General features: G+C 37.3%; 2 protein-coding genes across 8 annotated transcripts; one reads left to right on the top strand and one right to left on the bottom strand.

Annotated features, from left to right (window-relative positions):
* The first annotated feature begins 53 nt into the window (after positions 1 to 53).
* On the top strand, positions 54 to 11,936 carry LOC105227520 (trafficking protein particle complex subunit 2-like protein). 4 transcript variants are annotated; one of them, XR_007422444.1, is made up of 6 exons: positions 54 to 214; positions 671 to 843; positions 922 to 1,009; positions 1,094 to 1,173; positions 1,247 to 1,456; positions 11,753 to 11,936. XR_007422444.1 is itself a non-coding variant. In XM_011206884.4 (5 exons), exons 1-5 carry the CDS (start codon positions 182 to 184, stop codon positions 1,290 to 1,292), a joined length of 420 nt encoding a protein of 139 aa, XP_011205186.1. In that variant the 5' UTR covers positions 54 to 181; the 3' UTR covers positions 1,293 to 1,647. The 4 variants fall into 4 exon arrangements, 2 of the variants coding, with proteins under 2 accessions (XP_011205186.1, XP_011205193.1); XR_007422445.1 differs by lacking the exon at positions 11,753 to 11,936 and having other exon boundaries at positions 1,247 to 1,361; positions 1,392 to 1,647; XM_011206884.4 differs by lacking the exon at positions 11,753 to 11,936 and having other exon boundaries at positions 1,247 to 1,647.
* On the bottom strand, positions 1,392 to 25,280 carry LOC105232461 (endoplasmic reticulum metallopeptidase 1). Of its 4 annotated transcripts, XM_049454011.1 has the most exons (14): positions 20,301 to 20,446; positions 17,915 to 18,416; positions 17,653 to 17,827; positions 17,510 to 17,594; positions 15,428 to 15,548; positions 15,202 to 15,356; positions 14,745 to 15,128; positions 14,508 to 14,688; positions 14,254 to 14,438; positions 14,039 to 14,182; positions 13,874 to 13,976; positions 11,926 to 12,308; positions 11,828 to 11,867; positions 1,392 to 1,531 (listed from the first exon to the last, which is right to left on the bottom strand). In XM_049454011.1, exons 1-14 carry the CDS (start codon positions 20,436 to 20,438, stop codon positions 1,404 to 1,406), a joined length of 2,724 nt encoding a protein of 907 aa, XP_049309968.1. In that variant the 5' UTR covers positions 20,439 to 20,446; the 3' UTR covers positions 1,392 to 1,403. The 4 variants fall into 4 exon arrangements, with proteins under 4 accessions (XP_049309968.1, XP_049309967.1, XP_049309969.1 ...); XM_049454010.1 differs by lacking the exon at positions 11,828 to 11,867 and having other exon boundaries at positions 1,392 to 1,571; XM_049454012.1 differs by lacking the exons at positions 1,392 to 1,531; positions 20,301 to 20,446 and adding an exon at positions 24,689 to 25,280 and having other exon boundaries at positions 11,646 to 11,867.
* Positions 25,281 to 26,753: the final 1,473 nt, after the last annotated feature.

Below are 26,753 nucleotides of genomic sequence, written 5' to 3'. Positions count from 1 at the left end.
AATTTGTATTTTTTCCAATTGACTTAACTTATCTAATAAAATATTATTAATAAAAATCACAATTTTTAAATACTTGGTATGAATGTGCTTATCTGGCAGCACGACATTATAAATTGTCATCAAGCTCCGTGCAGTAGTTGTGTTAATTCAAGAATGATAAATTTGATTTGTTAAATTTACTATGGCTGTGTGCATTTCAATAATTGGGAAAGATGTAAGTTTTATTTATACAAAAAAGTGCATTTGTGATAAAAAAAAAACTAAGCAATTTGGTAAGGTGTAATTAAAACCCTAAACTTACATTTATGCTTTATGGCATATAGAAGAGAAGTTTTTTCACATTTGCTGCGGTAGTAAACAAAAGTGAATGACGAGACTCGAAAAATTGCCAGATGAAATAATACACATTAACCACAAAAAGAGAGAAAACTATCTTGAAAAATTCCGGAAACTTAATTAAAAAAAGCGGGAAATGATTTTCTACGTTTTCTTTTTAAATTTAGATATTTTTAAGCATATTGTCTTTAGTTGTAAGCTATAAAAGCCTAATTGTAAAACAAAGCGATCCCAAACCAAGTTGTTTGGAAAGGTAAACACAAATATGTGAGCCTTGAAATATCTCGAGTGCCAGGTTGTACGTATAATTTAAAGAAAATATCTTTACTTTCAGAATGCCCCTTTATATCTAACTACAGCTGATATGGATAAGGAACTGGAACTTCAGTATCGGGTCCATGCTGCACTCGATGTCGTTGAGGAAAAATGTCAGCCTATCAGTAAAGCTACGCCAGAATCCAAAGAACTCTACTTGGGTATGCTGTACTCGACTGAAACACATAAGATGTATGCGATTATTTTAAATATATTTAAATATGTATATACAAAATTTGTTGATCTAATTCCTTTGTTTTTCGTATTCAGTTATGGCTTCGTGACTAACACCAAAATTAAGTTTGTCATAGTTGTGGATTCAGGAAATATAGCACTGCGTGAGAATGAAGTGAGAGCGGTGAGTATTTATACAGATAAAAGTTGAAAAAAAATCAATTAAATTTTTGCTCGTAATATTTACTACAATACTTTGGTCCAATAGATGTTTCGAAATTTACATATGCTTTACACGGATGCTGTCTGTAATCCATTTTATGCACCGGGCGAGCCCCTCGCTTCTAAGTAAGTGTTTATAACGCGTAAAATTTACGATTTGAAATATTTATTTATTTTACTAATATGATTCCTTTCACAGAAAATTCGATCGTGCGGTACAAAAAATTATGGGCGGCAATGCTTAAATGTGATTTGATGTTCATTTTCTTATTAACTCTTTTTTTATTAATATCATCTATATGTATACCAAAAAAAAATATATATACATATATATATATATATATGTAACACTTTACTTAAAATATATAACGTTCATAAGAACTCGGCCATTCCATAATATATGAATAAGGTGGGAATGTCGCAAGGAACTTCTTTGTTTCTGCATCGCGTTCGTGCTCAAAGCTAATATAATGTCCGGAAATGCCTAACTGCATTAGCGGTTCCTCAAATTCACTATTCTCCTTCTGTAATATGAAAAATGTTATTAATGTTTATATTTTTAATAAAATAAAATGCGCTTTCCTTTAAATCAATGTAAAATGTGAGTGGTGTACTAATTTTGCCATATGAGAAGTACACGTGGAAAGGTGGCTCGCGTAGCAGCATGTCGGGCAAGAAGGACCACCCACTCACCGTCACCTTTTCAAGGGGTTGCACAAAAATGCTCATATGCGAGGGTCCTTCAAGTTCAAATTCGAAACGTATAGTCTCTGTAGTAGTGTTGATACTTTTTCTAAGAAGTGTCAGTTGGGGAACTCCGGGCAATTGAAGGGGCACTTCACGTGGTAGAAAACTGGCTTGTCGACGCGATTTCGTTGTGCGATGGTTGAAAATGGGCATGCCACACATCATGTATTTATCACAATCATCGCTAATGTTATACAGATCTTCCAGATCAACGTATGCTGAGTAAGAGTATAAAGAAATACATATTACGTATTTGGAAAGTACTATTCAATTAATATATGTACATAGAATAATAAATATTAAAAAATGAGGAAAATGTTTAACTTTGGCTGCACCGAAGCCGATAATACCCTTCACAAATACAAAAGATTCCAAACATGAACTTGATTTTGATTGGTTAGTTTGTATGGCAACGTTTTTGAGAGAAAAAAGCATGTGCAATATTTCAGATTGATATCTTATAAATTTAGGGGATGGTTCGTGTCTGTACAGACGGAAAGACAAACCGGCATGGCTAAATCGACTCAGCTCGCCCCGCTAATCAGTTATGTATATACATATATTTTTTGTATACATAGGGTCTCAGGCTCAAAATCCAACACAGAATAACTCTTGCCAACAGGTACTACTTCGGACTGAATAGGCAATTGAGAAGTAAAGTTCTCTCTCGGCGAACAAATACCAAACTCTATAAGTCACTAGGTCATGTCGGCCGAATGGATGAAAACGCTCCAGCTATGAAAGGATTCGACGCAGTAGGCGCTGGGGAAAGAAGACTGGTGGAGAGATAAGGTGGTGAAGGACCTGGGTGCACTTGATATCTCGAATTGACGCCAAATTGCGAAAAGAAGAGAAGACTGGTGCGTTGTAATAAACTCGGTTATAACCGCGTAAGCGGTGCCTACGTCAATAAAGAAGAAGAAGGGTCTCCAACATTTTTTTCTGGGTGTTACAAAGAGTATAATTGAACTTTTATATACATATGTATCTACTTACGTGCGAAGGGAAGTTCTTTCCGTCTGTCTTGGAAATCAAACAGATAACCAGACTCGTTGCGACTAACCGTGCCATCGTATTCATAGAACACACGTCGGACTTCCTGAGTTAAAAATAAAATAAAATATTTATTGGGAGTGGCTATATGTGCTTATGTAAACTTACTTGTAAGTTGACTCGCTGCACGTTGGTTGCTGGCCGATAGGGGAATCCGATCTTTGTCATTGCAATCAGGGCAATAACAAGTGTAACAGCCGGCAGAATAAGGAAAACCAACTTCGGACGATTGAAAATATTGAGTAGCAGAATCTGAAATACATTAAAAAGAAAAACTTAATAAAAATATAGAATAAAGGAGAATAAAAGCTGTAGAAACTCACCAAATAGCCCATAGATAACATAGTACCCAAAACAGTAAGGATAGCAATATATAAATCCGGGTTACTTGCGCCACCAAATCGACCCATCATTGGCAAAACAGAGCACGTCAGTGCATGAAATAGATAGGTGAAGTAGAGGAAGGGTATAATTTGGCATAATATGCCGAAGATTGACCAGTAATAGGCTGTGTGAGAGATATATACGAGGAGGAATGTGTAAAGTCTACTTAGAAATTGTTAATCAACCGAGTTACCTCGTTTATGCAACGTTGTCACCATGTTTATCACCAAGGATAAGGCATGGAAAAGTAGTGGAATCATTAGGAAGTACGAACTGCGTATGCTCGAATAAGTTAGAAGAATACAAAGTATAGACAAGATCAATGTGTGCGCATGATCGACCATTTGCAGGCGATACGGTTGTGATACTTTATCCTTTAGGAAAGAAGGAAAATATATTGTTGAACTAATTACATAATATCTTCACTCACATTACGACTTATGCTCAAATATAGCAGTGTGGGCGCACTCAAGCCCATGAGCGTAGGACAGATGTAGAGACCAAAAACAAGCCATTTGCTGGTGAACCATGTCATCGAACGATCAGCGCTATCGAAGATCGTCGCCATAAGAAACGGCAGTGCGATGGCCAAAATCCAACCAATCAAATGTAGTACGAATATGAGTGAGAATAGACGCAAAGTGTACCCGATGGAAACGAAAGAATCAGCAGCCATCAGATACATGGAGATGCCTATGAGTAGTATAGCGCCCACACAGACGCAGGTATTCAGAGTTTTTCCAGTAGATTCAGTATAGGAGACAACGTAATATCCGAAAAAGTCGTAGAAAACCATGTGACCTTCGGCGTGACGCTGAGTGTGGAAAGAAACATAAAATAATAATATACATACATGTTTTTTGGGCTGATTTTATTAGTTCTCTTTACTTACAGATGGATCCTTTAATATTGAGCTATTGGTGAAAGTACGCACCAAGCCCAGTATGTTATTGCCTGTAGTCTGCAGTGTTCCACGTGGTATAACGCTGACGCCATCAAATTTCGTATGATACACATAACCGTTATATGAGTGTGCCATGTCGAGTCCTGTTTGAATTCGTATAAAAAGATCCCTCATTGCTTTTCTTTATACTTGACTGCACTTACCTGGCACTTTACCGAAATCGCGAAAGTTTCTGAAATCCGTGTCCGAAGGTATTAAACCGGATTGGAATATTTCCTCGGCGAATGTGGACGCGAATGAGCGCTTAACACTTTTTCGGTAAATCTGTCGAAGAGTAAATTATTTATAATGTGTCTACAATTATTTAAAATTGTTCAAAGTTCTTTAAAAACTAAATTTTCCATTAATTCTAATATAAAATCAAATTTCATATTAATTATTTGATTTTAGTTAGATTTTAGCTGACCACCCTTGCAAAGTTCAAACACATTTGTAAAGCTCTTCCTTGGCCCATATAAAAGTGGTATTTAGGTTTTTGAAAGCTAAGGCTCCTTTGGTAAGCTTTCTGCCCTTCCTTAGAAAGCCTTCATATGATATTTAAGTCTTTAAAAGCTCAGACTTCTTTGGTAAGCTTTCCGCTTAATACACTTCTGAAGCCTAACCTTGGAAAGCTTTTAATATGGTATTCCAATTTTAAAAGCTCTTAGGTAACAAACATTATAATATGGAATATCCATGAAGTAGAACTTAATTCTTCTTTGGCACTACTTGTGGGTCGGTCTGAGCGGAAACACAAACAATTTCTATCTATCATTTCAGTCTATCTTTTGCCAGGTGTTGCAAGAATGGTTCCTATGTATTTGGTCGTCTCATTGTCCAACCATTGTTATGGAATTGAAAGAGCATACGGATGCGCACGACATAATCTATTTACATAGCTCATTCGTTGGATTAGTACGTGCTTTACTATATTCATGTTGCCATAGAGCTTATATATTTCTTGGTTTCATTTCCTTCGGTAATTGTAGCTCACGCAGACAGCTCTAAAGACTTTCATAGATCCTCTGATTTATAATCTCGGTTCCGCATCGTCCATGTTTTTGCGTTGTATAGTAGGCGGGAATGATACGTGACCTATAGAGTGTAAGTTTTTAAGAATTAAGTGGCTCATAGAGTGTAAGTTTTGTTCGTCGCGGGAAGAAACTGCTGCTGTCCTACCGATTCGAAAGTAGCACCTGTTGGCAAGAGTTATTCAGCGCTTGATCTACATACATAGATTGTTGGTGGTTTCAGAGCTGGAGTGTTTTCGTCCATACGTACGACATGATCTAGCCAGCGCAGGCGCTGTTATTTAATCGGTGAACTATGCCAATATCGTCGGATATCCCGTACAGCGCATCGAATGCGATATTCGCCGCTGCCAATGCACAAAGGAACATAAATCTTCCGCAAACTTTTCTCTCGAGAACTCGTAACGCTGTCTCATAAGATGTTGTTATCGTCTATGCTTCTGCATCATATAGCATGACGGGTTTTGTGAGTGACTTGTAGAGTTTGGTCTTTGTTCGTCGAGAGACGACTTTACTTTTCAATTGACTACTTAGGACTTTACTTACCAATTGAGTGCTCAGTCCAAAGTAGTACCTGTTGGAAAGAGTTATTCTGTTTTGGATTTCAAAGCTGACGTTGTTGTTAACACTGGTTCCAAGTTAGGCGAATTCATCTACGACTTCGAAGTTATGACTGTCAACAGTGCCGTGGGAGCCAAGTCGCGAGTGCGACGACTGTTTGTTTGAAGACAGGAGACCCATTTGCTTCGCTTTCTTATCCGTTTTGGAGAAAGCAGAACTAACGGCGCGGTTGTCGGGGTCAATAATAGCAATATCAGCCTTGTGTAGAAGGCAAGTGAGGAAAGTTCTCTGAGTGCAATTCACTTGGGAGTGACCAGAAACGATTCTATTACACTTCCGATCTAAGACCAAGTATCCTCTTGGTTGCCAAAGAACATCCGTTTGAAGGCGAGCTAAAGTGCGAAGGCGAGCTATGTTAAAAACGTCGCCAATGAAAAAAAAAACGACAGGTCTTACAGTTCGATAAAAAGCTGTTAATCGGTTTATGGTACATTACACGCGCATTAGAGTAAGTATTTGTATCAACAAATCATATGGGCAATTAAGCAAGTGGACATCTAGCGGTACTGATCATTTAGACATGTATGTATGAATGTATGTAAGAAGGAGTGTGCTTATCTAATCATAACCAGTTTTATACCGGCTTTTATCGAAAGTTGTTGGCGGTGCGCACTTCTTTATCGTTTGCGAAGACCATAAAGTGCTCAATTAATTTATGAAGTAAGTGTGCCATTAAAAATACAAAATCGCTTAGGTGCTCTTGGGAATACGAATCGTGTACTTGATTGTCCAAACAATGCTCAGCAATAATTACGTTGCTGATATAAGATAAAAACTGTGCTAACCCCACGCAAACTCGCCGACTCATATAACAGTTGCTGCTTACTCATAACTGTATGTGTGCGAACAGAAGGGTTTTTGCGGAACTATTTGTGTTGAGATAAGATTTTCCGCGGTAAGTGCTCTGCCTCAGTCTTATCGGCTTGGACAGATGTTGGATATAATTCGAAGATAACAGAATTTTTTGTTAAGAAGTTCAAATAAAATCATAAAACTGTTTATCGATCTATTGCTAAGAACCGACTAGGCAAATATATAGTTATCTTAAGGAAGAAACTTTGAGATTTGCGTCATAGTTCAAGGTTAGAGCTAGTTCTGTGTATAATTTTCTTTTCGTTTTTTTTTTCGATGCTTTATAGCGTCTACAAATCGTTATCAACGTAATAGTTTTTATAGTGACTTACGTCCATTAACCATGGATGATTTGGTCCGGTTTGAAAGAGAAGCTCACGATTGCCACTACCCGCCGAATCCAAATTAATAAGAGCCCTGTGAATTTTCGTAAATTAATAACGCAATCTTTCGTAATCCTTCAATCTTAAACTCACTTGCAATTCTTGGCCCACTTGTGTTGCGTTATGAACCCATGTGAAGCCTGCAGAGGATTCTCTTCGGCACCATTAAATAGAAATATGATGGGATGCCGAAAAGGTGTACGCGTGGTGGCGATTACGCGTAATGTCTCGAGCATTACGACAACCATAGCACCATCATCACCGGAACCTGTCAGTAATTTTCCAATTAGAAAAGGTTTTTTATAACCTACAAACAAATCCTCACTCTCTTTGGCGCTCTCTTATACACTTACCTGGACTGCCAGGTTTCGAATCGAAATGACTATTAATCAGTAGATATGATTCGCTTGTGCTTGCTTTCGTCCTGAAACGTACAACAACATTTTGTACACCCTGATACATATTCACCATAGTCCAGTGTATATATGCACCCGAAACGACTTGCACATCTATTTCCATTTCGAAGAGATCGGTGAGCATAACATCTCTTATAGCTTCCAATTGTTCCAGTAACAATTCTACTGTATGGTTTTCATTTGCATGACTTCCCACCACTTTCGGTCCGATTCTATCGAAATTGATAAGTATACGTTCAGCACGTTCCGCTATAAAGCTGTTGGGGTGGGAACTTTCATTTGAAATGGTAAGTCCAGTGGGTAGCGAGAAGAAAGCTGGTATAACAACAGCAAATATGAGCACAAGCCAGAAAATCAGAAAGGCTGGCGCTAAGTACCATGGCACCTTCGAGGTTGGTTTTTTGTGATAAGTCATTTCCTTCTCTTCATCTGGCGCGACCTGGTCAAAATTAAAGGATGTGTATAATTTATAGTAAATTGTTAGCATATTTTAAAGGAAAAATCTACAATTTAGGTTCCTCCTTTTTTACAGAAAAAAATTAAAAAATCAAAACTTCAAATTCCAAGTTCAGTCATGGTAGAACTCATTTTCATATCGACCCTCTTTTGATACTAGAATTGCGGATTGGTCTGAGCCGATAACTCAAAATATCACCAAATTTCGAAAAAAAAACACAGAAACTTCAAATGTAATGGGGGAATTTTTATTATCATTCGAAAGAACATTCTTTGCCATTTATTTTTTTAAGATTATCTCTTTCAAATGATAGCGGCGGCTAAGTCTCAGATGGTCCAACTGTTGAGTTCAATTGTCGATGACTCGTTCGAGCACTTCGACTACTAACTGGTGAATGACACACGTGATGTTGCGTTTCAAGGCCTGAATTGCACCGGGATTGTCTGCAGAGACTTTAGACTTTGCAAATCTCTTCAGGAAAAAGTCTAACGGTATGATATCACACGATCTTGGTGTCCGCCTTAAAACGTCAAATTATCTGTTCACTGAAGTGTGCTCTCAATAAATTTATCGATTAATACGATGTGTGAGCAGTAGAATGTCCTCTTGAAACCAAATAACGCCGAGATCACGAGCTTCAATTTTAAACACGATGATTCCGTCGATTCATTTCTGAAAGAAATGGCAGCTCTTGAATCCCTTCAGATTGCTCCTCATTCCAACTGAGGAAATTTTGGTTCTTCATATTCCCATTGAGTCAAAAATGGACTTCATCACTGAACAATATTTAGCTTAAATATATCGGATCTTCTTGGAACTTTTCAAGAGCCCATAAAGCAAAGCAATGTCGCTTGGGTAGGTCGAGCGGCTTCAGTTCTTGTAAAGCTGTAGTTTGTGCACTTTCAATTTAAGATCTCGACGTAAAATTCGATTGGTCATTTCATACATCACTCCGAGTTGCTGCGAAGACTTTCCGCGGTGCACATCTTTTACAGAACGTGAATTTTCATAATAAAGTTCAACGGTTGGTAAATATTGTTAAGGCGTAAGTCTTTCCATGATGAAATGCCAAACAAAACTAAACAAAAAATTACTTGACAGCTGGACACTACTCACCTGGGATCTATCAAAAACAGGCTATTGAGAAAAGTACCTCTACTTGGATCACCCGAATTACTCCTTCCCCTTTAACGATCTTTTGTTTTCTTAAAGCACTTTGATCAAAAAAAATGTTCTTTTAAGCTTCTTTACTCACTTTTTTCACTTCTTCCTCTGACATTTTGCTATTCACTTTTCCTAATGTCGATTTGTTCCCGATGGTTAGAGAGTATTTTTTGATATGTAAGTGCAGACTGAAATCAGGCTGATATTTAAACAAATCTTTGCTACGCATTAGAATGCAAGGCTGGTGATTTTGTTTTGCTAAAGAAAAAAAAAATCAAAAAGGTTAACGGAGTTTTAGATATAAAAATGATAAGCAAGCGTGTTATATTTATCATACACTAGCCAAATTGCTGGATACTTTGCACAACATATACTTACATATTACTATATATAGTATATGCTTCGATCTACGTGAAACTATCCAATAATAATATTTCTGTTGCTTAGCTTAGTGCTTTGTGAGTTTTTGGTGCCTTTCCGGATTCGTTTATCGAATTTCGGATAAACGTACATAAAAATTGTCAAAAAATTTTATGGGTCAGCCTAAGTTTGGGTATTGAATATATTTTTTGGTATAGCTAACATAGAAATATCCAAAGATTTTTCTTAAAAAAACTTCGAAATTTCTGGAAAATAGCTTATAAAAGAGGAAACAACGTTAACTTCCGTAACATCGAATCTGCAACAGCATTGATAAATACAAAAGGTGCCTTACAAAAACTTGAATCTGCTCTTTCAGTTTGTAATAGCAGTTATATGATATAGTGATCCGATCTGAATAATTTGTTCGGGGATTGCATTATTGCCGTAGACAATAATCCGTACCAAATTTCGTGAAGATATCTCGTCAAATCAAAAAGCTTTCCATACAAGTTCTTGATTTGATCGATATCTCAGAAATTGAGCGACTATTTTGCATTTATTCGGTCAGACGTTTTAGGGGAAATCGATTTATCATTTATATATAGTATAATACAAGATCACTGACGTTTTCTTCTGGGTGTTGCAACTTCGTGGCAAACTTAATAGTCCTCTGCATTGTATAAAAATATATATTACCAAAAATCATTATTTATAAAGTAAAAGTTAATATAATATTTTCCGAATCTTAATGATTTATTTAGACCCATCTTTTTGCCTTTTCCTTTCTCTATACTAAATTTTCACCTTGCACTTCGCGTATTTATCGTTTGGTCTATAAATGTTTATTTCCAATTTATGGCCACATCCGATAATGAGTAAAAATGTTAATAACCTTTATCAAAGGGCGATATCTTGTGCTTAATTTGTTAGAAAAATTGTCATTTTATTTTTCTTGCAATCAAATCTTGATATCCTTTGCGTTGCTTGGCCTTCTGATTATGTACCTTATATGTAAATATGTAGAAGCAGGACTAGACGTCTGCCTTGTTGTTGGGAGTTGCGATTGGTATGAAATATGCATTTGTTGTTGTATTTTATAGGTTATTATTATTATTATCATTAGATATAATTTTTGATGTTTATTGTGCCGATGAGGCCAATAGTAATTTACCAAACTACTTTACCATCGTTATAGTTTGGATATAAATATGTATGTTAAATTATACTCGTAATAAAACAATGAAAGTGTAAAACAGCTTATTGTAATTGTATTTTTTTCAAATTTTATATTTTATTGAGATAAGGTAAATAATTGTTTTCAAAGTCTAGGTAATTAGAATTATAGTTTCCACAGGAAGTATATTCTTGGAGTTCATGCCTTAGAATGGTGTTATATGAGAAAAAATTTTAAGTGATTAAGAAATTTTAGTGTACTACGAGTATATCTCTTCTTCTTCTTTGAAGAAGTCGCACGAAAGAAAGTCGGGTTGTCTGAAACCTCGTTTTGTATCGAACGGCTCAGAGAGATCCCTCCCGATCCTGACGGAGCTTTAAATATTGCTCAACGTCAGTCTACATACACAGTCGTATTAGTTTTGCGGGGATACCAAATTCAGACGTAGCGGCATAAAGGCAGCTCTTTTTCGCGCTGTCAAAAGCAGTTTTGATATCGACGAAGAGGTGGTGCGTGTCGATTTTCTTTTCACGAATTTTTTCAAGATTTGGTGTATGTTGAAAAGCTTGTCAGGTGTTGGTTTTCTAGACTCAAAGTCACACTGATAAGGTCCAATCGGTTTGTTGACGAAGGGCTTTAATCTTTTGCACAATACGCTGGATAGAACCTTATAAGCGATGTACATATGTATGTATATAAACCGGTTAAAAAGTACTCACTACCAGTTGGAATACTATAGAAGGTTTTAGATAGTTTTTAATTTTCTTTTCTATCATCAGGGCAAGAGATGTTAGTGAAGACTGACTACAAAAATATTATCTGTTAAGAAAATAACAAATGATATAAGCAGCGGTATTGTTTTCAATAGCCTTTTTTGACTATATCACGTATCTTGAGATCCAGCATTCAGTACTGAATAATATTCGACCGAATTGACCCCGTCCAGCAGAAAATGTAGCAGCTATAGCTGAGAGTGTACATGAAGAATGTGGAGAGACGATTCTTAAAAATTTGGATGCTTAAACATTTTCTTTGAAGTCTTTATTATTATTATTAACTTTTACTTAAAATATATAACGTTCATAGGAACTCGGCCATTCCATAATGTATGAATAAGGTGGGAATGTCGCAAGGAACTTCTTTGTTTCTGCATCGCGTTCGTGCTCAAAGCTAATATAATGTCCAGAAATGCCTAACTGCATTAAGGGTTCGTCAAATTCACTATTCTCCTTCTGCAATATGGCAAATGTTTTTAATCTTTATACGTTTAATAAAATAAAATTCCCTTACCTTCAAATCAATGTAAAATGTGAGTGGTGTACTAATTTTGCCATATGAGAAGTACACGTGGAAAGGTGGCTCGCGTAGCAGCATGGCGGCCAAGAAGGACCAATCACTCACTGTCACCTTCTCAAGCGGTTGCAAAAAAATGCTCATATGCGAGGGTCCTTCAAGTTCGAACTCGAAACGTATAGTCTCTGTAGTAGTGTTGATACTTTTTCTAAGAAGTGTCAGTTGGGGAACTCCGGGCAATTGAAGGGGCACTTCACGTGGTAGAAAACTGGCTTGTCGACGCGATTTCGTTGTGCGATGGTTGAATATGGGCATGCCACACATCATGTATTTATCACATTCGTCGCTAATGTTATAAAGATCTTCCAGATCAACGTATGCTGAGTAAGAGTATAAAGAAATACATATTATATATTTGGAATGTAGTATTAAATTAATATAAAATAATAAATATTTAAAAACGGGAAAAATCTTTAACTTTGGCTGCATCGAAGCCGATAATACCCTTCACAAATACAAAAGATTCCAAACAAGAACTTGATTTTGATCGGTTAGCTTGTATGCAACAGTGAGAGGGGTGTCAGATGAGTGGAGTTGGTGCAGCATGCAAAGAGTGTCATGTTGTCTGACGTCGTCGGCGTAGTTGAGGAATGACGTCTATTCCTAGGAGGCGGTTTCGCATCAAACAGATGACTGCAAGGAGGATTTCTACGCAGGAACTGCTTGAAGAGGTGTTCATAACGCTCCTTAACTGGGATCATATGCGTCTCAATATGAAGGTGTTCGATAGGAGGCATCATGAGGCAGCCTGTCCTAGTCCGGAGTACAGTATTCTGACATGTATGTAGCTTATTCGTCTACGTTTCACTGTCGATTGCCTTATATGTTGCCAACAACGTTTCTTTATCTGTTCCAAATGTGCTGCCGGCTTTCGACTTGAGGATTTTGTTGCGGCTCTGTGCTGTCAAAAGTCACACCTAAAATGCCATCGACTGCAATATTAAGGTCAAGTCTGTACTCTAGCGGGAAGAGGCCACCACCCAGCGGAACCCCTTGTTCAATTATTCTCAGTTTTGAGTTTTTACCTCGAAGTAATACGGATGATTGACAACTGCTCAGGTTGTTCATGGTCTACCTCTTCAGTCCTGGAGGGAGCGCAGTTTTTTCGATTTCCTGCAGCAGCGTTGTGTGACTGGCTATGTCAAAGGCTTTTGACAAGTCCAACGCTACGAGGATCGTTCTCCCACAGGGTGGGGTCTGGTTAAGGCTATGCTGGTGGTTTGCTAGGCTCTGGCGGTGAGTGAAGGTCGGGAGTAGCAAGACGACCTCAAGTGTCTTCACTATTTGGAAGAGGAGAGTTTTCGGAAGATAGGACTGCCCTTTGTTCCTCAGTTTTCAATAGAGGGACCACTCTTCCGACTTTCCACGCATCGGTTATTTGAAGAGTGGTCAGCGACAAGTTGAGGACCATGGCGAGGTAACTTACTCCCGTCAAGCCTAGATTGATGATACTCTGAACCTTCTCATCAGTGAAAGTGCGCACCACGCAATCTTTTGGCATTTTACGCAGTCGTCGAGTAACACATCGTTCAGTGTTGTCTATCAAAGGGTGCAGTATAAATTGCCGGCTAAAATTGCTCGCGCAGTTCTCGGGAGCCGATGAGTTATGGCCATTAAATTGAATTTCAACTCGGTCGTCATGTCTCTTCGGATTAGACAAAGCCTTGACAGTAGTTCAAAGCTTGCTCACACCGATGGAGAGATTACAGGACTTCAAGTGCTCTATCCATTTCGTCCGCTTGTATTGGTTTACCAATTGCCGAGTCCCCAAATTGGGATCCCTTATTCGGGGATCACAGGGATCGGCCTGGCCTCCACCTCGGTCTCCAAAGTTTCGTTCTAGATGTTAAAAAGGGTATAATTGAACTTTTATATATCTACTTACGTGCAAAAGGGAGTTGTTTCCGTCTATCTTGGAAATCAAACAGATAACCAGACTCGTTGCGACTAACCGTGCCATCGTATTCATAGAACACACGTCGCACTTCCTGAATTAAAAATAAAATCAATTATTTATCGGGAGTGGCTATATGTGCTTATGTGAACTTACTTGTAAGTTGACTCGCTGCACGTTGGTTGCTGGTCGATAGGGGAATCCGATCTTTGTCATTGCAATCAAGGCAATAACAAGTGTAACAGCCGGCAGAATAAGGAAAACCAACTTCGGACGATTGAAAATATTGAGTAGTAAAATCTGAAATACATTAAATAGAAAAACTTAATAAAAATATAGAATAAAGGAGAATAAAAGCTGTAGAAACTCACCAAATAGCCCATAGATAACATAGTACCCAAAATAGTAAGGATAGCAATATATAAATCCGGATTACTTGAGCTACCAAATCGACCCATCATTGGCATTGTAGAGATCAACTGTGCATGAAACAGATAGGTGAAGTAGAGGAAGGGTATAATTTGGCATAATATGACGAAGATTGACCAGTAGTAAGCTGTGTGCGAGATATATACGAGAAGGAATATGTAAAATGTACATGGAAATTGTTAATCAACCGAGTTACCTCGTTTATGCAACGTTGTCACCATGTTTATGACCAAGGATAAGGCATGGAAAAGTAGTGGAATCATTAGGAAGTACGAACTGCGTATGCTCGAATAAGTTAGAAGAATACAAAGTATAGACAAGATCAATGTGTGCGCATGATCGACCATTTGCAGGCGGTACGGTTGTGATACTTTATCCTTTAGGAAAGAAGGAAAATATATTGTCGAACTAATTACATAATTTCTTCACTCACATTACGACTTATGCTCAAATATAGCAGTGTGGGCGCACTCAAGCCCATGAGCGTAGGACAGATGTATAGACCAAAAACAAGCCATTTGCTGGTGAACCACGTCATCGAACGATCAGCGCTATCGAAGATCGTTGCCATAAGAAGCGGCAATGCGATCGCCAAAATCCAACCAATCAAATGTAGTACGAATATGAGTGAGAATAGACGCAAAGTATAGCAGATGGAAACGAAAGAATCAGCTGCCATCAGATACATGGAGATGCCTATGAGTAGTATAGCGCCCACAGAGACGCAGGTATTTAGAGTTTTTCCAGTAGATTCAGTATAGGAGACAACGTAATATCCGAAAAAGTCGTAGAAAACCATGTGACCCTCGGCGTGACGCTGAGTGTGGTAAGAAACATAAAATAATAATATACATGTTTTTTGGTTGATTTTGTTATTTCTCTTTACTCACAGATGGATCCTTTAATATTGAGCTATTGGTGAAAGTACGCACCAAGCCCAGTATGTTATTGCCCGTAGTCTGCAGTGTTCCACGTGGTACAAGGCTGACGCCATCAAATTTCGTATGATACACATAACCGTTATATGAGTGTGCCATGTCGAGTCCTGTTTGAATTCGTATAAAAAATCCAAAATATTTACATCAACGCTTTTTCATTATACTTGGCTGCACTTACCTGGTACTTTACCGAAATCGCGGAAGTTTCTGAAATCCGTGTCCGAAGGTATTAAACCGGATTGGAATATTTCCTCGGCGAATGTGGATGCATATGATCGCTTGACACCTTTACGGTAAATCTGTGGAAGAGTAAATTATTTATAATGTGTCTACAATTATTTAAAATTGTTCAAAGTTCTTTAAAAACTAAAATTTTCCATTAATTCTAATATTAAATCAAATTTCATATTAATTATCTTATTTGAATTTAGCTAGCTTTTAGCTGATCACAATGCAAAGTTCAAACACTATTGTAAAGCTCTTCTGTGGAAAACTTTGGTAAGTTTTCTGCTTTTCCTTTAAAGCTTTTGTATGGTATTTAAGTGTTTAAAAGCCTAAACTATTTGTAAGCTTTCAGCTCAATATACTTCTGAAGCCTAACTTTGGAAAACTTTTTATATGGCAACTCAATTTTTAAAAGCTCTTAGGTAACTATTACTATAATAAGCATACTTTCGAAGTTTAGTCCTGTTAGAACTCAATGTCATGTTAACTATCTTTTTCCTTTTCTACTTTGGCACTACAATTGTCTATATTTGGCGAGGTCTCTATGTATTTGATCCTCCCGTTGTCCACCCATAGGTTAGAATTGAAGGAGTGTACGGATGCATACGGCATAGCTCATTCGTTGGATTAGTACGTGCTTTACTATATTCATGTCACCGCAGAGCTCATACATTTCGTGGTTTCATTTCTTTCGGTACTCATCGCTTAAGTGGACAGCTCCACAGGCTTTCAGAGATCACTTCCCTCTGCTTTATCATATCAGTACCTCTTCGTTCATGCTTTTGCGTTGTACAGGATTTGTCCGGAAAGTAATAGGACTGATTTTCCTTCGCCGCGACTGTACTTCAGAGCGTGCGCGGGCTGGTCAGTTATCTCCGGGCACCTGGAGAGTCAGGATAAACATTCTCGCGCGACGTGTTTCTGTGAGTGGCGCAGAAAGAGCCCGTCTTGAAAATTTTTAAAGAATTGTAACGATTGGTTCAATAATTTTTTTAAATCGACTCAGCCCTACTACTTTCCGGACAAACCCTGTACTAACTATCACTCACGATTCTTTAGCCTCATTTAATTGTGTGAAGCTCATCCTTGTATATGGTTGTATGGTTTATATCTTTAAAAGCTCTTGGAAAGCTTACATATTATAATAATATTGAAGTTTACTTTTAGAAATATTTCTCCTCATTCAGCTTTTGACTGGAGGTATGGAATATATGGTAGAAAGTAATACGTATCTACATACACGCGAACACCCGGTATTACATTCCGGTAAAAATATGTTAACCGTTATATGGTACATTACACGCGCATTAGAGTAAGTATTTGTATCAACAAATCATATGGGCAATTAAGCAAGTGGACATCTAACGGTACTGACGTTTACATGGCTTAAATATGTATGTATGTAAATAAGTGTGTGCTTATCTAATCATAACCAGTTTTATACCGGCTTTTATCGAAAGTTGTAGGCGGTGCGTACTTCTTTATCGTTTGCGAAGACCATAAAGTGCTCAATTAATTTATGAAGTAAGTGTGCCATTAAAAATACAAAATCGCTTAGGTGCTCTTGGGAATACGAATCGTGTACTTGATTGTCCAAACAATGCTCAGCAATAATTACGGTGCTGATATAAGATAAAAACTGTGCTAACCCCACGCAAACTCGCCGACTCATATAACAGTTGTTGCTTACTCATACTGTATGTACGGGAACAGATGTATTTTTGTGGAACTATTTGTGTTGAGATAAGATTTTCCGCGGTAAGTGCTCTGCCTCAGTCTTATCGGCTTGGACAGATGTTGGATATAATTCGAAGATAACATAATTTTTTGTTAAGAAGTTCAAATAAAATCATAAAACTGTTTATCGATCTGTTGCGCCGAGCATAGACTAGGCAAAAATATACATATCTTAAGGTAGAAACTTGCGTCATAAGTTCAAGGTTAGAGCTAGTTCTGTGTATAATTTTTTTCGTTTTTTTATGCTTTATAGCGTCTACAAATCATTATCAACGTAATAGTTTTTATAGTGACTTACGTCCATTAACCACGGATGATTTGGTCCGGTTTGAAAGAGAACCTCACGATTGCCGCTACCCGCCGAATCCAAATTAATAACAGCCCTGGTAAATTTTGTAAATTAATTCGCAATATTTCGTAATCCTTCAATCTTCAACTTACTTGCAATTCTTGGCCCACTTGTGTTGCGTTATGAAGCCATGTGAAGCCTGCAGGGGATTCTCTTCGGCACCATTAAATAGAAATATGATGGGATGCTGAAAAGGTGTACGCGTAGTGGCGATTACGCGTAATGTCTCGAGCATTACGACAACCATAGCACCATCATCACCGGAACCTGTCAGTATATTGATGCAATTAGAAAAGGTTTTTTATAACCTACGAACAAATCCTCACTCTCTTTGGCGCTCTCTTATACACTTACCTGGACTGCCGGGTTTCGAATCGAAATGACTATTAATCAGTAGATACGATTCGCTCGTGCTTGCTTTCGTCCTGAAACGTACAACAACATTTTGTACACCCTGATACATATTCACCATAGTCCAATGTATATATGCACCCGAAACGACTTGCACATCTATTTCCATTTCGAAGAGATCGGTGTGCATAACATCTCTTATAGCTTCCAATTGTTCCAGTAATAATTCTACTGTATGGTTTTCATTTGCATGACTTCCCACCACTTTCGGTCCGATTCTGTCGAAATTGATAAGTATACGTTCAGCGCGTTCCGCTATAAAGCTGTTGGGAGTGGACTTTTCATTTGAAATGGTAAGTCCAGTGGGTAGCGACAAGAAAACTGGTATAACAACAGCAAATATGAGCACAAGCCAGAATATCAGAAAGGCTGGCGCTAAGTACCATGGCACCTTCGAGGTTGGTTTTTTGTGGTAAGTCATTTCCTTCTCTTCATCGGGTGCAACCTGGGGAAAGTTACAGGTATAAATTACTTTTATTAGTATATTTTAAAGAAAAAATTTAAAAAAATAAAATGGCTGTCAATCCTGGTTCTAAATGAATATTAGTATTTAAGTAATTTTCCCCTGTAGCTCTTATATAAGTAGTAATTAAAGACCTAACTATCACATACAAGTATATATGGAATTTTAGGACTTCAAAAGGCCGCTTTCTCTTCGTAACTTTTTTCAACGCCAGATATCATTACTTCGAAGAAAAAAACCTTTAAAGCGTGGATTTTATAGGATTTTTATAAATATATTGAATTGAATGCCGATTGTGGTCCTTATTTTTTAGTAGTGATTGTAGAATATGGTCGAACGAAAGCATACCCAACGATTGGAATTGTAGCTTTACCCAATCCACAAAAAGGGAGACCCCACAATCTGCTCCAGCTACCGTGGGATAACTCTCCTAAATATCGCATATACCTAAGGTTCTATCGAGGGCAAGACGAAATATCTCTTGTCATCAAATAAACAGTCGTCGGACTCGTGACTTGACCCCCACGTGACTGATGACAGTCATAACTTTGAAGTCGTAGGTAATTTCGGCTGTCTTGGAACATCACCAACAATGTCAGCCTAGAAATCCAACTCATAATAACTTTTGCGAACAGGTGCTTCTTCGGACTGGGTAGGCAATTGAGAAAGTTCTCTCTCGACGAACAAAAACAAAATTCTATAAGTCACTTATTATTCCCGTCCTGTTATATGGTGCAGAGCCATGGACAATGATAATATCTGATGAGTCGTTGTTGCGAGTTCTCAAGAGAAAAAGATTTATGATTCTTTGCGCGTTGGCCACGCGAATATCGCATTCGATGGAAAGATGAGCTGCATGAGATACACGATGACATAGACATAGTTCAGCGAATTAAAAAACAGCGGCTACGCTGTCGTCCGAATGGAAGAAAACACTCCAGCGCTGAAAGTATTCGACGCAGTACCTGCCGGGGGAAGCCAAAGAAGAGAAAGACCTCCACCTCCGGACCAAGTGGAGAAGGACCTGGCCTCGCTTGGAATCTCCAATTGGCGCCACCTTGCGTAAAGAAGAAACGACTGGCGTGCTGTTGTTAACTTGGCTACAACCTCGTAAGCGGTTTCTATGCCTGTAATTTGGTAGGCCAAGAAGATACGCATAAACCAGTTTAGTCCTTTGCGACACCAGATGGTGTTCAGATGTTCAGACCAATAGGAGTAGTTGTCGTTTAAGATATCTGGGCTTGACTGGAGTTTTAATAGACTCTACAGCCCCACTCTCGATACCTCCTCCAGTGTATCATACCGTGGGGACCCCAGATGCTTACAGCGCAGTCTTGCCAATGCGGTGCACGAAAGAGATTCCATTGCTTCCATTGTGCCCTGTTCTCGACACTTCCTGCAGTCTTCTCACTGACGATTGTTGTGTATTACTAGGCAGTAATTTTTGTTAGTCTCGTTCTACAATGAACCAAAAATAGTTCATTATTTCTGTCTCGTCCTTAGAGTGCTCATTGTCACATCGTAGAAACATTTAGTGTTAACAATTTATTCTTTACTAACTACCGAACCCAAATACTCTTTCCTTTTTACTGATCCTTTGTTTTATTAACCCTTTCAGCCCCAAAGGACTTTTTTAAACGATGTCAAACATATATAGAAGTTGCTTATAAGCAACTTTGGGGCTAAAAGGGTTAATCATGATCATGAAGTTGATCTATAGGATGTGTATTTTAAAGAAGTTTTTGTGTATTTAACTTTTTAAACGATGTCAAACATATATAGAAGTTGCTTATAAGCAACTTCGGGGCTGAAAGGGTTAAATCACTAAAAAAAAAAAATATTGTCCTTTTAAGCTTCCTTACTCACTTTCTTCACTTCTTCCTCTGACATCTTGCTATTCACTTTCACTAATGACGATTTGTTCCCGATGGTTAGAGAGTATTTTTTGATATGTAAGTGCAGACTGAAATCAGGCTGATATTTAAACAAGTCTTCCCTACGCATTAGAATGTAAGGTTAGTGATTTTATTTCGCAAAAAAAAAATCAAAAAGGTTAACGGAGTTTTAGATATAAAAATGATAAGCAAGCGTGTTATATTTATCACACGCTAGCCAAATTGCTGGGTACTTTTGCACAAAAAAAGTATGTTACTAGATGCTTCGATCTACGTGACAACTATCGCATAATATTTCTGTTGCTTAGTTTGGCGCTTTGTGAGCTTTATGGTGCCTTTCCGGATTCGTTACATAAAAATTCTTAAAGAATTTTATGGGCCAGACTAAGTTTGGGTACTGAATATATTTTGAACAGTTTCTTGTATACAAATTTAAAGTTAAAACAATGAAAATATTGAAGAGTTTGCAAAGATTTTTCTTAAAAAACTTATTGAACTAATAGTTTCAAGCTCGCACGGCTTAATTTTGATATCATGAACTTCGAAATTTCTGAGCGATACCTTTCAAAAGAAGAAACAACGTTGACTTCGGTAACACAGAAGTTATTGGAGCCTTCACAAAAACAAAAGGTGCCTTACAAAAACTTGATTCCGCTATTTCAGTTTGTATGGCAGTTATATAATATGATATAGTGGTCCGATCTGAATAATTTGTCTGCAGATTGCATGATTGCTGTAGACAATTTCGTTTGTAGAGTAAAATTTAATAACATATTTTTCGAAACTTAAGGATTTATTTAGACCCATCTCTTTACCTTTTCCGTGCTCTATACGAAATTTTCACCTTGCACTTCGCGCATTTATCGTTTGGTCTATAAATGTTTATTTCCAATTTATGGCCACATCCAATAAAGCGTAGATATGTTAATAACCTTAATCAAAGGCGCTATCGTGTGTTTTCTCTTTATTTTTCTTGTAATCAAATCTTGATATCCTTTATGTGGCTTGGCGTTCTGATTATGTACCATATATACATATACATTTATGTATATGAAGGTATATAGAATCTATACTATACTTAGCATCGCTTTTATCAATCAAGTCAATATTGACTAGACGTCTGCCTTGTTGTTAGGTGTTAACATCGATATCATATATGTATTTGTTGTTGTAACTTATAGAATTTTACGATTAGTTCTTATTTTTAGTAATCATTCTGAGGTTGTTACTAATTGCCATCGTTATAGTTTGGATATAAATATGTATGTTAAAGTGTATGCGAGGTGGTTTAAAATATTGAGAGGTTAAGGCAGTTGCATACACTAAAGACAATAAAAATAATAAAAATATAAATAAAAATATAAAACTTGAATGAAAGTAAGAAATTTGATGATCCATTTCTATTTTCTTACTCACAGAATAAATTATCAAACTTAAGCTTTATTTAGGGCTCTCCAGCATAATCTCCCTATGTGATGCCGAGAAACTACAATTTTTTATTCCTATTATTTCTAATCTGTATGAAAATATCGTAGTTTTTTGTTATGTTAACTGTATATTAACGAAAGCGTTGCATTTGTCAACTAAATATATTTTTTTTTACAAAGCAACAACAACATTTTACATCTTCCGCTCATAAAGTTTGACGTATAAAAGCCTTTCTGTCAACTCCTATATGCAAGTAACACACCATAGCGTATGAGTGACCTGAACGAATACAATAACAATCACTTCTAGTCTCTTGACAGTCAGTCAGGAAGGTAAGCCTTAGCTAACGATTATGCTGTGAGCTAGTCATAACTTTCAGGCAATATTTCGATTTATTAAAAAAAATAAAAAAAATAACTGAACGAAATATGCTTGATGTTTCTATATCTCGAGGCGATCTATGACCCGCTTGGTAATAGTGGCCTCAAGTTTCTCAAGCCGCTCCATGGCTGCGGAAGATATCCCAAGTCGGCCAAAATACATTGTGACAATAAGGCATCCGAAAATTAAATTCCTCGGATAAATGGTATTTCAAAAAATGGATTTTGCAAAGTTCGTAGGACTGTTCTTAATTACCGTTACCATGGAATGTTGGAAACGGCTCACGATGATCCAGTGTTATCAAAAACACAAGCATTAGAGGGGTACAAAGCCTTCAAAGACGGTCGAAAAATCGATGAGGACAAGTTACGTTCTGAACGATCTACAACCTCTTCAACTGATGAAAATATAAAAAAAAATGAAGAAAAAAAAATAGTCAAGTAAGTATTAGAAAAATGGCAAGCGAGTTCGACATCTCACGCGAATCCGTTCGAAGAATTTTGTTGGATATTTTCGGTATGAAACGTGTTTTTGCTCGACTCGTTCCGATAAAGCTGAATTTTTTTCCAAAAGAGTAACGTAAAAAGGTCTCTTTGAATATGCTTGATCTTGCGCATTCCGAACCCACATTCATGGACTGCCTTCATTACTCGTATAACTGCCGCTGGGACATGGGCTTATGAGTTTGGCATGCAAACAATCAACAATCATCGGAATGACGGGAAAAAGCGAGCCGAAACCAAAAAAAACACGCAAAGCCGCCCAAAATTCAAGATGATGCCCATTGTTTTATTCGATATTCATGGTTCGGTGCAACGTGAATGTATTCCGGAGGGAGAGATGGTTAATAAGAAGTTCAATTTGAAAACAGCCGTTGAAAATGGTCGGAATTGTGGAAGAACAATTCATGGATTTTACCCGATGATAATGCACCATCGCATCGAGCCATTATTGTGACCGAATTTAAAGCCAAAGCATGGAATAACGTCGATCAACTACCGAGTTCACCAGATTTTTTCTTGTTGCTCAAATTGAAATTGCCGCTCCGTGAAACCCATTTTCAGTCCATCCCAAAAAATGCTTATGAAAAGTGTTTCGAGGACTGCAAAAATCGTTGGCATAGGTGTATTACATATATATTCTGGATATTGGATGTTAATTTTACGACTGTGCCAAAATGTCCAATGCGTATGTTACACCCAGACATAAAATCTATATGCCAGCATTCCCCGCAATCCTCTTGTAATAAAGCCAGACGTACATATTTATGATAAATACACTATATACCTAAGCACATACATCGTTGTTTTCTATCAATTATGTTTACGAACAATTTACAGTTACATATATGTACATAGTGTAGTAATTTATAGTGCGTCATAAAAAAAATTGAATTATTATAATCATACGCTAATAGCCTGTTTAAAGTTTGGCATGAAGTTTGTAACACCCGAAAGCAAAAGACGGAAATTCTGCTGTGTATAAAAACATAAATGAACAACGTGACGAGCTGAGTTAAGTTTGGCCAATCGAAAGACAAGACTGTCCATACGCGGAAACGTCTTTTTCTTCAATAATCGCAATTGCCGATATCGGACTACTATAGTCCATAGCTATCATACGAACTGATCGATGAAAATCAAGTTCTTGTAAGGAAAACTTTTTCATTTGCTGAGATATCACCACAAAATTTGGCACAGATTAATTTCTAAAATAATGCTAAAATCTCTGAAGAAATCTTTTAGATTAGACTACTATAGAATATAGCTGTCATACGAACTGATCGATGAAAATCAAGTCCTTGTATGGAAAACTCTTTTATTTGACAAGATACCTTCACGAAATTCGGCACAGATTAATTTCTAAAATAATGCTAAAATCTCTGAAGAAATTGTTCAGATTGGACTACTATAGCATATAGCTGCCATACGAACTCATCGATCAAAATCAAGTTCTTGTATGGAAAGCTTTTTCATTTGCTGAGATATCATCACAAAATTCGGCACAGATTAATTTCTAAAATAATGCTAAAATCTCTGAAGAAGTTGTTAAGATTGGACTACTATAGCATATAGCTGCCATACGAACTGATCGATGAAAATCAAGTCCTTGTATGGATAACTATTTTATTTGACAAGATATCATCACAAAATTCGGCACAGATTAATTTCTAAAATAATGCTAAAATCTCTGAAGAAGTTGTTAAGATTGGACTACTATAGCATATAGCTGCCATACGAAGTGACCGATCAAAATGAAGCCCTTACATGGATAACTACAAGAAATGCAACTGTAAAGGGTATTATAGCTTATGGGAACTATTTACTAGTTATTTTTGCTTTAACTTTCAGGTTTTTTTTGTTTTTTTTTTTAAGTTATTTTTCACTTTCATTTCACACTATTTACAAAACGCCTAATTGACGCTCTAACTGTTTATCACCATTCATTTCAAAAAACACCAGATATCCAAACACGAAATTTTATATGACCCAATAAATGTATCAATATCGTATAGATTATATAATTTTACATTTGTACCCGGCTGTTTACCTTATTTTGGAAAAAACGCCGAAAATGCGCGTAGTTTGCATGAACGAAAAAATCACGTAGGCCGTCACGACTCAACTGATGCTGCCACCAATGTCGCAGTGTTTTGAGAGTTAACATTTTGCACCAACAAACCAAAAAAACTCAGCTTTAAGCACACACAAACATGAACAAGCGCATAGAGATCCAGCGAAAGAGGTGGAGCCGTGTGCTCCCTGTGTAACTATGCTATATATTTTGTTGTTGTTTTTGGCGCGCTGATAAAGTTGCGGGTGATCCGTTGTGTAAATAATAAAATCAAATCTTTGTTAATTTGTTTTCGTTTTTTTCAACAACAACAATTCTTGGCTGCCGTTTGTTTAATCTGCATGAATTTAAGCTCAAACTCTCTGAACACACACGTCGATGTGTGCGTGAGTCAGGTATGTTTGTGTGTTTGCTAACATCGGTTGCTCAAGAGCACACATGCTGATGTTTAATAATGCTTTAGTCTTATCTAATAGGTTTCCAAAAATAAAAAATTTCAATAAAAATATTTTTTTAGAATTTTTTGTTTAACACTGTGCTTGAAGAACCAAAGGCGTAGGAATTATCTCTTAAGCTGCCGGTCACTGACTGAGTCGAAAGTTACACAATTATTTGAACAATGAGCATTAACAAAGTGACCAAAGCTCGTATGTCTGCAGTGGGCGTGCGAGCAGTAGGCGAAAAACTAGAGCCCTTAAATGCCCTTAGCCAAATACATATATGTGTACAATATATAGATGTGTATATGTATACTTGACCTCCATAACGTCATATAAATTTAAATATTTGTTAGTATAATTTATCTATATATCGTACATTGTCTGTTTGTTGACAGTTTGACTGAAAGTGATTTAATTTTAGTCACTGCCCAGCGCAATTTTACGCCTCAGGGCACTCGTCATTAGCGCAGCGACAAAAACATACCAATAATTAGTTAATACGTAAGAATTGTATGTGGGGCCTAACAAAGGTTCGCTCAACGAAAAATATATTTTTTAAAATCACTGAGGAGTGCAAAATAGGCGCTAATTCGTATTTCATTACAAACCTAATATTTGTAGTAATCGATAGAGTTATCGGTGTGCTCAATAAAAGACTAGTGTTTTATAAATAGTGTTTTTTATTACATGAGGTTTTCAAGAATAAATAAAACAGATATTATTTAATGTTATACCCAAAAATGTAGTAACTGATGCCCAGATCATACTGAAATCATGAAGGGGAACACTTCTACAACATGTTGAATGGCAGAGAAAGCTTAAGTAATGAACTGACCTCTCCGAGCCGTTCGATACCAAACGAGGTTTCAGGTTTCCTATCATAAATCTCTCTATATTCAATCTACTCGTGGAGAAAATGATTCCTGCGGCAAAACTAAATAGAGAAGGTACCTTTTTCTATAAGAGTGTACAAGTAGTGTGGTAGTGAACGAGGGTAAGACGAAATATCTCGTCTCATCAAACAAACAATCGTCACACTCGCGACTTGGCTCCCAGAACACTGTTGACAGTCATAACTTCGAAGTCGTAGATAACTTCGTCTATCTTGGAACCAGCGTTAACATCGACAACAACGTTAGCCTCGAAATCAAACGCAGAAAACTCTTGCCAACAGGTGCTACTTCGAATTGAGTAGGGAATTGAGAAGTAAAGCCCTCTCTCGACGAACGAACACCAAACTCTACAAGTTACTCATTATTCTCGTCCTGCTATATGGTGAAGAGGCATGGATGATGATAACACCTGATGAGTCGACGCTATGGGTTTTCGAGAGAAAGGTTCTGCGGAAGATTTATGGTCCGTTGCGCTTTGGCAAAGGCGAATACCGCATTCGATAGAATGATAAGCTGTATGAGATATACGACGATATTGACATTTATGTAGTAGTTCAGAGATGTAAGAGACAACGGCTGCACTGGTTAGGTTATGTCGTCCGAATGGATGAAAACGCTGCAGCTCTACTTCGTTAGAGAATCTCCAACTGGCGTCAAAAGCGTTTTAGGAAGAACGACTGGTGCGCTGTTGTAAACTCGGCCCTAACC

This window comes from Bactrocera dorsalis, chromosome 3 (genome assembly GCF_023373825.1).
Source record: "Bactrocera dorsalis isolate Fly_Bdor chromosome 3, ASM2337382v1, whole genome shotgun sequence".
NCBI lineage: Eukaryota > Metazoa > Arthropoda > Insecta > Diptera > Tephritidae > Bactrocera > Bactrocera dorsalis.
The sequence above is the reverse complement of the archived record's forward strand: the minus strand, read 5'-3'. Positions and strand labels throughout refer to the sequence as shown.

Coding starts and splice junctions, on each gene's coding strand:
- LOC105227520 (XM_011206884.4), top strand. CDS start 182: ATGGCTGTGTGCATTTCAATAATTGGGAAAGAT. Junction 215..670: donor TTTCAATAATTGGGAAAGAT/GTAAGTTTTATT, acceptor CTTTACTTTCAG/AATGCCCCTTTATATCTAAC. Junction 1,010..1,093: donor GTGAGAATGAAGTGAGAGCG/GTGAGTATTTAT, acceptor TTGGTCCAATAG/ATGTTTCGAAATTTACATAT.
- LOC105232461 (XM_049454011.1), bottom strand. CDS start 20,438: ATGCGTAGGGAAGACTTGTTTAAATATCAGCCTGATTTCAGTCTGCAC. Junction 17,595..17,652: donor AAGTGGGCCAAGAATTGCAA/GTAAGTTGAAGA, acceptor AAAATTTACCAG/GGCTGTTATTAATTTGGATT. Junction 14,183..14,253: donor TGTTATCTATGGGCTATTTG/GTGAGTTTCTAC, acceptor AATGTATTTCAG/ATTTTACTACTCAATATTTT.